At 46.7% G+C, this 13487-nt stretch overlaps 1 protein-coding gene across 4 annotated transcripts in view; it reads left to right on the top strand.

Moving 5' to 3' along the window:
- Positions 1–4711, top strand: part of Enpp2 (ectonucleotide pyrophosphatase/phosphodiesterase 2) — a 75884-nt gene extending 71173 nt beyond the window's left edge. For all 4 annotated transcript variants that reach the window (XM_005381910.2, XM_013512836.1, XM_005381912.2 and 1 more), the window contains 2 exons: positions 362–518; positions 4113–4711. In XM_005381910.2, coding sequence (XP_005381967.1) covers positions 362–518; positions 4113–4283 — 328 coding nt within the window. In that variant the 3' untranslated portion in view covers positions 4284–4711. The remainder of the gene's footprint in view (positions 1–361; positions 519–4112) is intronic.
- Positions 4712–13487: the final 8776 nt, after the last annotated feature.

Raw genomic sequence — 13487 nt, 5'->3', positions numbered from 1 at the left:
GCAGTCATGCCTGGACCCCACACCCAGCACGCAGGACTCACTTTTGTCTTCTGTTCGCTCTTTTATTCACTCTTCCAGCCTCATCTCTGCAGCATCGCTCCTCTCACCATCTCGTGCTTCCAGCTCTTGGATCGAGCCATTTTATTGGCTTGGAGCAGCCTTCTCCCTGCCCGCTGGAGGAAGGGAATGGGGTCCAGGCAGAGAAAACACAGTCAAAGACACAGAAGGGGTCGGGCACTGAGAAGGGAGCGCATCACAGAGTGGGGTGCAGAGGAGCTGGAGGGACTCGCCTGTCCCTAGCCACCTCTCGCACAAGACAGCACTCACGTGTCCCGCAGCCTCACCCTCCCCTCCTTCCCAGGTACGTGGAAGGCAGCTCCATTCCGGTGCCCACGCATTACTACAGCATCCTCACCAGTTGCCTGGACTTCACGCAGCCAGCCGACAAGTGCGACGGGCCCCTGTCCGTGTCCTCCTTCATCCTGCCCCACCGGCCCGACAACGACGAGAGCTGCAATGTGAGTCAGCATGTCCCGTGACGGCTAGTGCTCGTTTCTTAGTTTCTGTTCCCCCCACAGAGCTGGAACACGCTCACTAGGGAGCGATTGGATGGCCCAAGAAAGTGGAAAGAAGACAGGGCCCAGCAGGACTGTCTTGAAGGCGGAACTCGTTGCTCTAGTGGCCCTTTGTTTTTCAGTGCATGTGTGTCTGTGCGTGCATGCGTAACACATGTGGGTGTTTGATTTTGACCAGTGACTGAGCGTGCGTTTAGTTTGATAAGAGGGATATATATTTTGTAAGGAGGAGATAGAGAGCAGTATGGTTCTGATCATGGTTGGAGCAGAGTGAGAGTTCAAAGCAGCTCCTTATATTCGTCTCACTGCTCTTGGGGATGTTTGAAAATTTCCTTAGGGAAAGAGACAGCGAGGGAGAGACAGAGAAAGAGAGCGGGGAGAAAGACCTCGACAATCAGGTCATCTCCGCTGCTTGCTGCGAGGCGCAGCCGTCACTCCTTCCCCGCCCGGATGTGAGCCCTTTCCTCCCGCCCCCGCGCGACGCGGATGAGGATGGAGAAAGGCTCTGCTGGAAGAAGGGAAGCGAACTATGAGCTCAGCCCTGTGCCAGCTCAGCCCTGTACTAACTCAGCGCTCGGGCCCAGGGCACAGAGTGGCTTCGAGCATCCTTCATGCGAAGGAGAGTCCTTGCTGCAAGTTTGACCGGGGAGGTTGGGGTCTCCAGGCTTTTGTTTCCATAATAGAAGGAGCAGGGTTGTATCTCCAGGGGATACTGTCAGTTACCGAACTGTACTAAAATATGTAAACTGTGGGAGCTGCTCCGGGAGAAGGGCTAGTGTGTGTTAGATGCCACCCCTGCTCCCAGGCAGCTGCAGTGTGTGGCTGTAGATACCGTGGGCTGAGAAGTCGCTGCCGTTGAAGCATAGCGTAGGTGGAGATTGTCGGCTTCGAGGGCCACGGGGCTCTTGGACAGTGGCTTCAGTGACGGGTGGAGGTGGGGGCTATGAGTATTCAGAGCAAAAGAAAGGATGCAGAACAGCTAGTTAGATGTGTATAGAATACTGGAATCGAGGGCAGTAGTGGGAGAGAACATTTTAAACATTGCTTGGAATCAAACTTTAAGGTAGAAGCATTAGTAAGTTTACATTGAGTACATTCTGTAATCCAAGCACTGCAGGTCCTCTGTGTGTGTTACAGTACTTCTAATCATGTAGTCACCCTGTAAGCATAGCTCTCTATGTCTGTTCTCTCCAAATACATGTATAAGTTGCTAAGGCTGGGCTTGAACTTGCAACCCTCCTGCCTCAGCCTCCCAGAGTGCTGAAATGACAGGCATGCACCACCACCCCTGGCTATTTGTTTTTAAAGTTTTTCCTTCTGACCTTGGTGCACACTAACTTATATTATAATTTTGTTAGTTTTCATCATCACCCACCTCCACCAACAATTACTTCTATGGATGGCCAGCTAACATCATGACAGAACATATTTTCTTCATGTGCACCACTGCCTGTATTTCCTAATAATAAATCAGAGATCATGTTTTAGCGTTTGAGAACCAGAAGAAAATGCCCCTCCAGTAAAACTAACAAATCACTTCCCAAAGAAAGAAGTAGCAGAGGACAGATTTTCCTCCCCTGAATTCTTACAACCCCAGCATGCCGTGATTTAAATTAGGAAAATTATTTTCATTGCTGACCACATATTCCAATGGTTGCATTTACAAAGGAAAACTTGGACTGACTGACCATTGCAAAAAATCAAACAGATGAGCCGAATGTGAAAATTCTCCCTAGATCCAACCTCCCTTGCTCTGCGGTCTCCTGCCTCATGTGGAGACCTCCTACTTGGTTAATTGCATGGTCCCTCTGAGGACTGGTCAGTCCCGCTGTGGGGAGGGTTATACTTAGGTCTTTCCTGGGGCTTGCAGAGGTCTTGGTCAGGTTGGGTAGAAGGGTGGGGCGTGGAAGGCTAATGCCTTCATTCTGCAGCGTGTAAAGCAGTTTCTCCCCATTTCTTCCTCTTGCCTGGGATGGCCAGGCGTCAGCTTCCCAAAGCAATACCCTATTTGGCCTGGCACAACCTGCCATGCTGCCCGGCGTGGGCTGGAGCTTTCTGAGAAACCTTCGCGGGTCCCGGGCTGTGGCAGATGGTTTGCCGAGGCCACTGGTGGCTGAGAGCTGGGCCGGGGCCCACCTGCACCGTCTCAGCCCTGGGCTGCGCAGCTGCACTTCGGCCTCCAGAAAGACTCTTTGGGGGGCAGAGAATGCAACTGGGAGCAGAGTCCCCTGTGCAGCCCTTCCTGTCCCGTGTCTGCTCACACAAGCGGTGACTTCTTCCTAACGCGCAGGGCTCCCCAGCCCCTCGCTTTCCCCCCAGCTCCCCTCCACAATGAAAGAATGGATTTTTGAGACACAAAGGCCTGTTTCACTGGAGTTACCATTTAGGCTCAAGCTGGTCATGAAGTAAATTGATGGTGGGGGGCATCTGAATTTCTTCTGCCTGTGCCTAGACCATTTTCAGCAAATAAGACAAAAAGAAGTTTTCTTTCTTTCTTTCTTTCTTTCTTTCTTTCTTTCTTTCTTTCTTTCTTTCTTTCTTTCTTTCTTTCTCTTTCCCTCTCTCTCTTTCTCTTCTCTCTTTTCTCTTTTCCTTTCTTTCTTGCTATCTTCTTTCTTTCTTTCTTTCTTTCTTTCTTTCTTTCTTTCTTTCTTTCTTTTTCTCTTTGTTTTTCTTTTCTTTCTCTCTAAGCAGGATCTCACTGTGCAGTTCAGGCTGGCCTTGAACTCGCTTGTGTAGCCCAGGCTGGGCTTGAACTCACAGCAATCCTCTTGCCTCAGCCTCTGGAGTGCTGGGATTACAGGTGTGCACCGCCACACCTGGCCTTCCTTTCTTCTGTGAGGTTTCTGTTCCATATTTTCCTTTCTTCTTTATCTTCTTTTCTCTCCCTCCCAGAGGGCTGCTGAAATAAGCATTGTTCACCTTGAAATCCACAAAGATGCCAGGCCTCAAGAGGTCAAGCAGTATAACCAGAGGGTCTAGCCAGGAAGTGGCCCAGTCTTGCCTCTTGGGTCGCCAAAGCCAAGTGCATCCTCTGGGCTGCATCCGGCTGACTTGTTCCTAAGATGCGAGTATTTTGATGTAACAGATGGTGATGTGGACCTGGGGGTTGTCTGAGCAACCGAGAGCATGCTCTAGAACCACCTCTTCCCTTTCCCCAGGAAGTGGAAGGTGTCGCACATTACTGTGATCCAGGCTCATTCAGCAGCTGGGAAAAGAAACAAATTATTGACTCTTTCAGGCTCTCTGGTTTTCATAGTTCTGATTCATGCCTATTGAGGAACGTGCCTTCTCGAGAACACAAGTCTCATCTGTTTGATGCAGTTGATTCCCACTGCAAGTTTACAGCCAAGGGCAGTGTTTGCGGTGCTGCCCAGTGGGAACGCAGGGAGGTGATGGACGGGGTGCTCAGGAGGGAGCAGCAGGCCCAGCTCAGTGTGCGAAGCCCAAAGAGGTCACACGGGGTCCTGGTGCACAGTGACTGTTACACAAAACCCCCTGCAAAACTGGGCTCTGATTGCTTGGTTTCCATTGCAGAGCTCAGAGGACGAGTCGAAATGGGTGGAGGAGCTCATGAAGATGCACACAGCTCGGGTGCGGGACATCGAACAGCTCACCAGTCTGGATTTCTTCCGGAAGACCAGCCGCAGCTACCCAGAAATCCTGTCCCTCAAGACATACCTGCATACGTATGAGAGCGAGATTTAGCTTCCCAGCTGCACGCGGCGCAGGCTTATCACCTGGTGTATATTTTTATATTGTGTTTGTATTTATTAATTTGAACCAAGACATTAAAGAAACCTTAGCGTTTTAGTCCTGTACTCAATCTGACATAGTAAGCCTAAATGACTCCACTGTTTTGCTCTCATGCTTGATTTAGGTAGCCTTGTGTTCCGAGTAGAGCTTGTAATAAATACTGCAGCTTGAGATTTTAGTGGGAGCTTCTGAGTGGGGCTGCAGATTGGATATTTGCATTGAGGAAATAGTAATTTTCCAATGCACAGGTACCGCATTTAGTCCTGTACTGTACTGAGATACCGATTTTGTAAAGTTGCATTTGTGGGCTGTTAACTCTGACAGATGTGTTTAAGCCTCATAGACCAATCTTAAGTATAATAAATCACACATTCAGTTTTCTCAGGTTTGTTTGGGTTTTTATTTTACTGAGAAATTAAAGGGTTTGTCCAGGCACATTCATGTGTGTATGGAACACCCTTCTTTTTTTTATTTTATTTTTTTATTTTAAAACAGACAGACAGCCTTTTACAAAATAGCAAAAGAACAGGACAGACAATACAGAGTTACAAGCAAAGTGGTAGGAAATTAACAATGCTTGCTGTATTACATATTGATATCTTCAAAGTGGTTTCTCAGGAAAACAGAGACATGCAATATTGAACAATCAAGGACTCATTGACAGTTTCTTTCAGCAAAGAAATAGAAGACAGTAGAACAACTGTGTTAACTATCCTGTATATACATACATACAACATTTATCCTTCTTTCCCTTCTCTTTTCCCACATCCCAGTTGCCCTTTACCCTTGAGTGCTTTCCTATCATTTCACAATGTCTGTCTTACCTCTGAGTTTATATTAACTCTTTCAGGCTTTACACTAGTGAGACAATGCGGTGCTTGCACATGCAGGTCTGATTTATTGGAACACGTTTCTTGCATTGATTCTTCCCAATTCTTTCCTCCCTATTTCATTACAGTGGCCTGGACGAGGTGTTCAGGTTTATATCTGTGGGAAATTAGAAGGGCAGATGGAGAAGACAGCAAAATATATCCTCCTAAATATCCTCCCCCAACCTACTTTTGGAAATACTTTGGAAAACTGTCTTTTTTGATAATGTTGGTTCAAAGTCTAAATATTAGGCTCAACTTAGACCGCATTAAACATACATTCTGCACAAGGGATCAACCAGAGAACCGCGGAGGTTGTAACGAGAACTAAGACAGCTGAGCTGAGCTGTCACAGAGACAGGCAATTACTAAGTCAAGGGAGAGAGTCACAAATGCTGAGTGAAAGGGTTGGTGAATGTATGATACAGCTGAATGGCACCTGGAGTGGTGGTGTTGGAAGAACATAGTTATCGCTTTAAATAATGACAGCTGGGAAAACATTTCAACCTCTCTGTCATGGAGAACAGTGATAACTGCTGCACTAGCACTGTCACTAAAATCTTAGTGCCATACTCTTTTTTATTAGTCCATGTTTGCAGTATAAAGTTTACATTCCTTGTGTGGAGTCAGTGCATGTGCAGAACACATTTCTTTTTACTTCCTCTTCTGTAAATTTTCCCTTAAAGATACATCAATTTAAGAAGGAAAATGTCACGTTAAACAATCATTACGTCAAAAATAGGAGGACAGTACTGGGAATATGGGAAAAACTATGAGTGTGGTAAGAGAAAAACTGACATGTAAGAAATGCAGCAGTGCACTGGAAGATGTGCGTATGGTCCTACTCATGACAGCTGTGTTTACTGAGCACCTGCTCTATCCCAGCAGCCTCTTGGGTGCTTTCTGTGCTTTGTCTATAAACTCTGAGGGGTGGGAAGCCCAGGAAGACTCTATGGAGGGCAAAAGGAGATGGAATTGGGAGCAATGCTTGAACTAGGTTTTGGAGTCTGAGGTAGGGTTAAGTAAGGTAGAAATAAATTGGTCTGTTGTTCATTATTCATTTAACACACTACAATAGTTCATTAAACATCTACTATATGCCGGTAGGTATATTTTCCATCGGGAATGAATCAGTGAATAAAGTAAACAGAGTTCCTGGTCTCACAGAATTTATCAATGACAGAACAAGATGCCATGAGAAAGCACTACAGTTTAGTGTAATGTGTACTGTGAAAGAGTCCAACAGATGTTGTGGGGGGAGGGGAGGAATGACAGGAGTTGTAGATGACGTCCCAGCCAAGACCTGGCCTGTGAGAGCAAACAGCTGGAAGGACAGGGGCGTCAGGAAGCAGGTGTAGCCAAGGGCTGTCGGGGCGGCGGTGGGGGGGGAAGGATCTTGGGAGATAGAAGGGCCTGAGAGAAAGCAAATATCCCTGAACACAATGGCAAAGTCAGGAGGGCCCAGGCCAGGCCCCTCATGGCCTGCCAGGCCCTATGGAGGCATTTCGAGTCCATCCCAAGTGCTGCAAGATCCCACTGAAAAGTCTCAAGCAGGGTGGACAGGATCTGAGTTAAGATTTCAGAACATAGGCTCAGTGTGGTGACACATGCGTGTAACCCCAACACTCAGGAGGCTGAGGCAGGAGGATAGCCGACAGTTTGTGGCCAGCCTGGATTACACAGTGAGTTCAGTGACACCCTTACCTACACAACAAGACCCTGTCTCAAAAAACCAAAACCAAACAAACTGACCAACAGTAGCGCTGCAGGGAGAAAGGGCTAATTCTATTTTTACAGATAGTAATGAGCTCCTTGCTAAGCTAAATTTCTATATCACCTCAAGCTGAACTCTTCTCAAAATAGGTTATACCTGAGGCTTCTGGGGAGCAGAGGTGCAAATTTACTTGAGTGTTGCTGCTCTATTTTTAGGCTTAGGCCCAGTCTTTCTTTCTCATGAATAAACTTCAGAGCTGGACAGAACACCAACCACGGTGTATTTCAGGTAAGTGGCTTTGCCGATAAATTAATGATGGGGTTGGTTATGAAAGTCCTTGAATGGACAGGGACTCTGTTAAAAGGAGGCCTCTGAGACTATTTTAATATTGAGACCGTGGCCCATTCATGCTTCCGCCGCTGCGTTGCAGCTCACTCGCTAGCCCGGTGGTCCGCTGACCACAGAGTCCTCACTGGAATGAGCTCATTGTATGGGACGGACCAGGAAGCCACCGCACGGCTCCCCACGGGGACAGCACACCGAATTGCGCGCAGGAGGCTTGGCTTTGGAAAAGCCTCAGAACAAAGGCAGTGCTGGGTGCCAGTTTGGTTTGTGTAACTGTGCCCAGGAGGCACGGATCCCCACTTCCTGTGCCGGTGACCCTGTGCTGCTGGGAAGACGAATCCAGATGGCCCCCTGTTTGCAGCTCTCTTCCTTCCAGACTCCTGCTGAGTCAGGTCCGGGCCGCCTGGGGGTTGGGAAGCGGTGGAGGCTGCGGGAATGAATTCTCCCCTGCCTCTGAGAGGGGTGGTTTGGGCCAGCGAGGAGGAAACTCCACAGGTTAGAAGCAGGGCAAAGAGCACTGCTGGAGGTCTGGCTGGAGTGGCAGCGGCGCCCCTGGGCTGCATTTCTAGGAAGTTCGTGTCCTTGACCCCTCGGCAGGGACAGCCTGTCTTAGCTGAGACAAAGTGAGCTCCTCCTCTCTTCCTCTTCATCCTTCTCTTTTCCTTTCCACTCCTCCTTCTCCTTTTTCTTCTCTCCTTCCCCTTTCTTCTGACAGCTTTATGGAGGTCAAACTGACATAAAGGAACACACATATTTATAGTATACAATTAGATAAGTTTCTTCCCTCAGAAATTATATTTAATGACCTTGTTACATAAAATTAAATGCAATGTTTTATCAACAATTCACACCCATTCATGTCTAGCTGGGAGTACTTTATATCTTAGAAGATTACCTGTTACGGCTTGTGTCTAGATGCTCCCCAAAGCCTCATGCTGTCGTAGGTGGGGCTTTCCAGAGGCTGTGTGAACATGGGTTAAGGATGTGATGCTGGGATTAAGAGTGTGTGGTACTGGATTAGTCCACTGATCAGTTTAGAGTAGCTCTGGGTGTGGATGATGGGAAGCTCACTCTGGGTGTGGGTGGCACCAACCAATAGGCTTGTAGCCTGGATGAGATAGAAGGGAAAGGAAGGCTGCTGCTTCAGCTTTACTGCCTGCTGCCTTGCTGTGGACTGTTTCTTTCCTGCCGTGCCTCCCCGCCTTGGAGCCGGCTGACTGTGGACCGAAACCTCTACACGCTGTGAACCCCGCCCACGCATCACCTTTAACTCGTGGGTGTCGGGTTTTACTTCTTAGATACAAGAAAAGTAACTAAGACACAAACAAAAGTAAGACTGTATTTATGCATATTTACAACACATGTAAATTCACAGAAGCTTAGAGACTTACAGGCTAGAGGAATCATAAATTTGTTATTCAAAAAACAGACAGACCTACACACACACAGACACCCATACCTGTGAAACAATCCCTACCATCAAGCTAGTAAAATATCCACTATACCCAAGCGTTTATTTTCTCATGTCCCCTTGTGACCCCTTTCAGTCCCCTGTCCCCAGGCCCCTCTGCTTTCTACCGCTGTCTACTTGTCAGCACATTGTCAAGGGTGGTACCAACAGGATACCAAAGCCTGTGCTTCTTGTCCGGCTTCTTTCCCTCAGTATAGCTATTCGGAGACTCATTGAGTTTGGTGCATACAGTTCACTCCTTTTTAATTGTTGAGTTGCATTCTATTGTCTAGATAAACAACATTTGCTCATTCATCTGTTGGTGAACAATGGGTTATTTTCAGGCTTTGGTTTTTACAAACAAAAGCCTGTTAGGAACACACATGCCCAAGTCTTAGTATGGACATGTGCTTTCCTCTTCCTTTGGTAAATACTTAGGTGTGGGATTGTTTGACTGTAACTGCCAAACTTTTCCAAAGTGATTTTTCTATTTTACATTTCTCCAAGCAGTGTGTGAGGTTGCACTTCCTTTGTATCCTAGGCAGCTCTGGCTCTGTGGCCTTGCTTATATCTATTCCCATAGATGAGTAGTGGTGTTTCACTGTTGTTGCTTGGATTTCTCTAATGAGCACCAATGTTAGGCATCTTTTCATGTGATTATTTGCCATTCTTATATTTTATTTAGGATGTGTCTGTTGAAATGGTTTGGTCACTTAAAATATGGATTTATTTTTTTCCTTGGGATTTTTAATTGGTCTTATATTCTATATTCAAGTTCTCCAGTGTATATTTTATGACAATTTTTTCCCAGGTTGAGTGTGCCTGGTGGAAGTGATCATTCTTACCTTTGTTCTTTTTCCATGGGTTGTTTCTCAGGTTTTCCATTCATCATAGGTTTCTTTGTTTGTAGTGCTGGGCAGCAAACCCAGGGCCTTGAGCATGCTAGGCAAATACTCTACCACCGAGCTACATCTCCCGCCACTTTCTGGTCACAGTATGATCTTATTTTGATGCGTCTGGATTTGTTTTTCTTTGTGTTTCATGCACTTGGGCTGTGTGAGTTCATAGTTTTCATCAAACAGAAAATATAAGCCTATTGTTCCTCCAAATTTTATTTTGGATTATTTCAATGATTCACATACATAGTTGGTTTATTGAATTTGTTTCACTGTTAATTATATTGGGATTTTTTTCTTTGTGTATTTCATTTCAGAGAGGTGCTAATGCTATGTCTCAAGCTCACCAATTTTTTCTTGTGATTTTAATTCCCTGGAGTAATTTCATCTCAGAGTTCATAAATTTTATCTGTCAAATCAGCTGGAATCTTTTTATGTCTTCCACCACTTAATTTAATATGTTTTATCTTTTCTGTAGCTTCCTGAACACAGAGAATATAATTCTTTTTTTTTTGAGACAGGGTCTCTGTATGCACTTCAGGTAGGCCTTGCTCTCACTTTGTAGCCCAGGCTGGCCTCGAACTAGCAATGATCCTCCTGCCTCAGCCTCCCAAGTGCTGGGATTACAGGTGTGCACCACCACACCTGGCTCCAGAGAATATAATTATAATGGTAGTTTTAATGTCTGAGTCTATGAACTCTAATTATCTAAAAAATGTCTGGGTCAGTTTCAATTGACTTATTTTTGTATTTGTTATTGGATGTACTTTTCTCCTTAGCTGGTAATTGCTTATTATGTGTCAGATATTGCAATTTTTAACTTATATGTACTGGATTTCTGCATCCCTTTACATACTCTTCGCCCGGTATGCCGGTGCATACCTTTGATCCCAGCACTCAGGACACTGAGGAGGAGGACTTGCATCAGTTTGAGCAGTCCGGGCTACATAGAGAGACCCTGTCTCAAAAATATATAATTATTGAGCCTTATTCTGTGAGTTACTGTTTCCTTTTTAGAGACAGTGTCTCATGATGCAGTTCAGGCTGACCTTGAGCTGACTTTGTTGCCCACGCTTGTCTTGAACTCGCAATAATCCTCCTGCCTCAGCCTGCTGAGTGCTGGGATTACAGATATGCACCATCACATCCAGTTTGAGTTACTTTTTGGGGGGAGAAAAACTTCTTCAAAGATTTTCTCAGGAACAGAAAGCCTTGTGTTTGCTTTTAGGCTGTGTTATGTGTGATGATAGCTGTTCGCAGTGAGGTCAGAACTGCAGGTTGCCTGTTCTCCCTGACCTTTGCTAATACCCCAAGTGGAGCTGGTGCCTGGTGAGCTTTTGCTCTGTCTGTTGGGAACGGGCACATCCTTGTTGCTGGGTGTGCGCTGGACCGTCTCTCTGATTCTTGGGGGACATTTCCAGGCTGTCCGGGCAGGTTTCTCGGTGATGACGAGCGCTCATCTGAGCACCGAGGGAGCCTCCCCCACAGCATTCTGGAACTCTCTCCACACTGCTCTGCCGCACGCAGCCCCCCATGGTGCTATCTCTGGATCCCCGACCTCGTCTCCCCAGTCCTAAGAGACGAGGGCTGAACTGGCCCTGCTCTGTGGCTGCATAACTCCCTCCAGGCAGTGAGGGCAAGCGCAGGGCCATTGCACTGGTTTCTGATCTCTCAGGAATCACAGCCCTCGGCTGCCTGATGTCCGATGTGCCGAGTATCATTGTTTTATAGATTTGGTTCTGCTGTTTCACCGTTTTGGGTGGTAGAACAAACCTGGTCTCTCACTCCAGCCTTATCAGAGGTGGAAGGCTGTTCTTGATCTTTGAAGACTGGACTTTACTCATCTTTATATTCCCATCTTGCGCAAGCACTGAACTTTCACTGTATCAGGTAATGAATAGGTTTTTGCAAAACTGAATTCGTGTAGTGTCAAATGCAATTAACATTTAATTTCATGAGTAAGACTTAGAGAGGCACTGCACATGAGCAATGCACAAAACTGGTTTTAATTTTTAAAACCCTCAGAGTATAGTGGATCATATTAAATACATTTATGATATAAAATACACTTAGTGGGGACAGAAAGAAAGAAAAGCACACCTTGCTGGGGAAGTTGGCATTCAACAAGCAAGAAAATAACGATTCTTTCACTACTCATGACAATTCTGAAGTCCATGTTAAACCCCTCATTTTGTAGTCCACAACATTTTGTGTCACCGATGCATATTTAATTGTCCAAGTTCATGCAAGTCAGAATCAAAACAGCAGCAGGTGACTCGTCTCTGACTCCAAGATCCACTCCGCACCCCACCCCCGCCGCCCTGAGGGAAGGAAGTAATAGGTCCAAAGACGCCCAAGGAGTGGCAGCAGTCAAGCCAGGGAGGCACTGCAGGATCAGGAAATCTCTTTCCTGGGAATAATGAAAGAGTCCAGCTACATGCACAGGGAGTGGCAATTACTTTCAGGTCGCATGGTCCTGCTGGGGTGAGGACTGGGCCCTGGGGCTGACAGTCAGCCTGGTGAAGCTGAGCTCCAGTAGCAAAGGGATTTGCTGAGAGAATTGAAGCTTCATTCTGATGGCATTGGGCTACTCCTAAACATACTGGAGACTGGACAGATCAGGGCTGTGATGCAGAAAGGACCATCTACCTTCAAAGCACAGTGCACGTAGGATAGGCAGCTGGTAAAGAATCTTAGTGTCCCTGGGTACAAGGATGAAGGCCCAGGGAAGTCAGTATCCTTGGGGATGGGGCGGAGGAAACACTGACAGATAAACAGGAGATTCACTGACAGACAGAAGGAGGGATAGCGGCAGTGCAGGGGCTTTTAATTTTGGCAGCTGGGCAGATGCTGGGGCTGTTCACCAAGGCTGCTAAGTGGTCAAAGGCAGGTAACAGGGGAATCAGCCAAATTGGCTGGACTTGAAGTTCATATAATTTCCAACCGTTACAAAAGATTGCTAACTGGGCGTGGTGGCACACACCTGTGATCCTACCATGCTGGGAGGCTGATGCAGAAGGATCCCAAGTTCCAGCCAAGCCTGGGCAATTTAACAAGAACTTGTCTTGAAATTAAAAAAAGGGCTGGGGGTATATAGCTCAGTGTGAAGTCTCCGAGTAAAACCCCAGTAACACACGCAACCCCCCAAAAATACATAGGGAAGAAAGATTGGTGTTCTTTAGGTTTTTTTTTTTTTTTTAATAAAAAAAAATGTAGCTAGTTTAGTTTTTTGGCCAGAGCGAAACAGGTGACCAGCTGGATTTATCTATGAGACATAGCTTCCTTCTGCTGCGCTGGATTTGCTCGAGTCTGTGTTCTTTCTTTAAAGTAAAATAAAAACATGCTTGAGAATTGCTACTCAGGAGCTGGGTGCAGGGAGCTCTGGATCTCCTCCATTAATTCACCCTTTCTGGGTCCGTCCAGCCTGGTCACAAACCTGTCCATCTTCCATGGTCCTTGAGTCTCCTCGGTAGCTCCTTCCCAGGGCCCTGCTCCTTTGTTAAAGCTTCACAAACTCTAACCTTCAAGTGCTACAGGGAACAAATCTGTAGCTGCAGTTACCCCAGCAACTGGTCTCACCCTGTTCGTCCTGAGCTGTCCCCGTTCAAGGGAAAACACCAGTGTCTTCTTCTTTCTGTGTGAAGCTGTGGTGGTGAGGGGACCTGGGTCAGTTCTTTTGTGAAAGCCCAGGAGCCAGCCCTCCTGGCTGAGTTAGATGAAAAGGGGCCCTCTCTCCAGAGGCCTTGACTACTAGCTGTGTGGCTGCCACTTGCCAGGGCTGGAGAGCAAGAGGAGGGCTGCGGAGAGGAGAGAGGTTTGATTACAGTATAATTTTACTCCCTCTGGGAACACTTCAAGTGTATTTTACAAATGTCAGGGAAC

The sequence above is a fragment of the Chinchilla lanigera genome, unplaced genomic scaffold (genome assembly GCF_000276665.1).
Source record: "Chinchilla lanigera isolate Chin_1 unplaced genomic scaffold, ChiLan1.0 scaffold00016, whole genome shotgun sequence".
Lineage (NCBI taxonomy): Eukaryota > Metazoa > Chordata > Mammalia > Rodentia > Chinchillidae > Chinchilla > Chinchilla lanigera.
The sequence above is the reverse complement of the archived record's forward strand: the minus strand, read 5'-3'. Positions and strand labels throughout refer to the sequence as shown.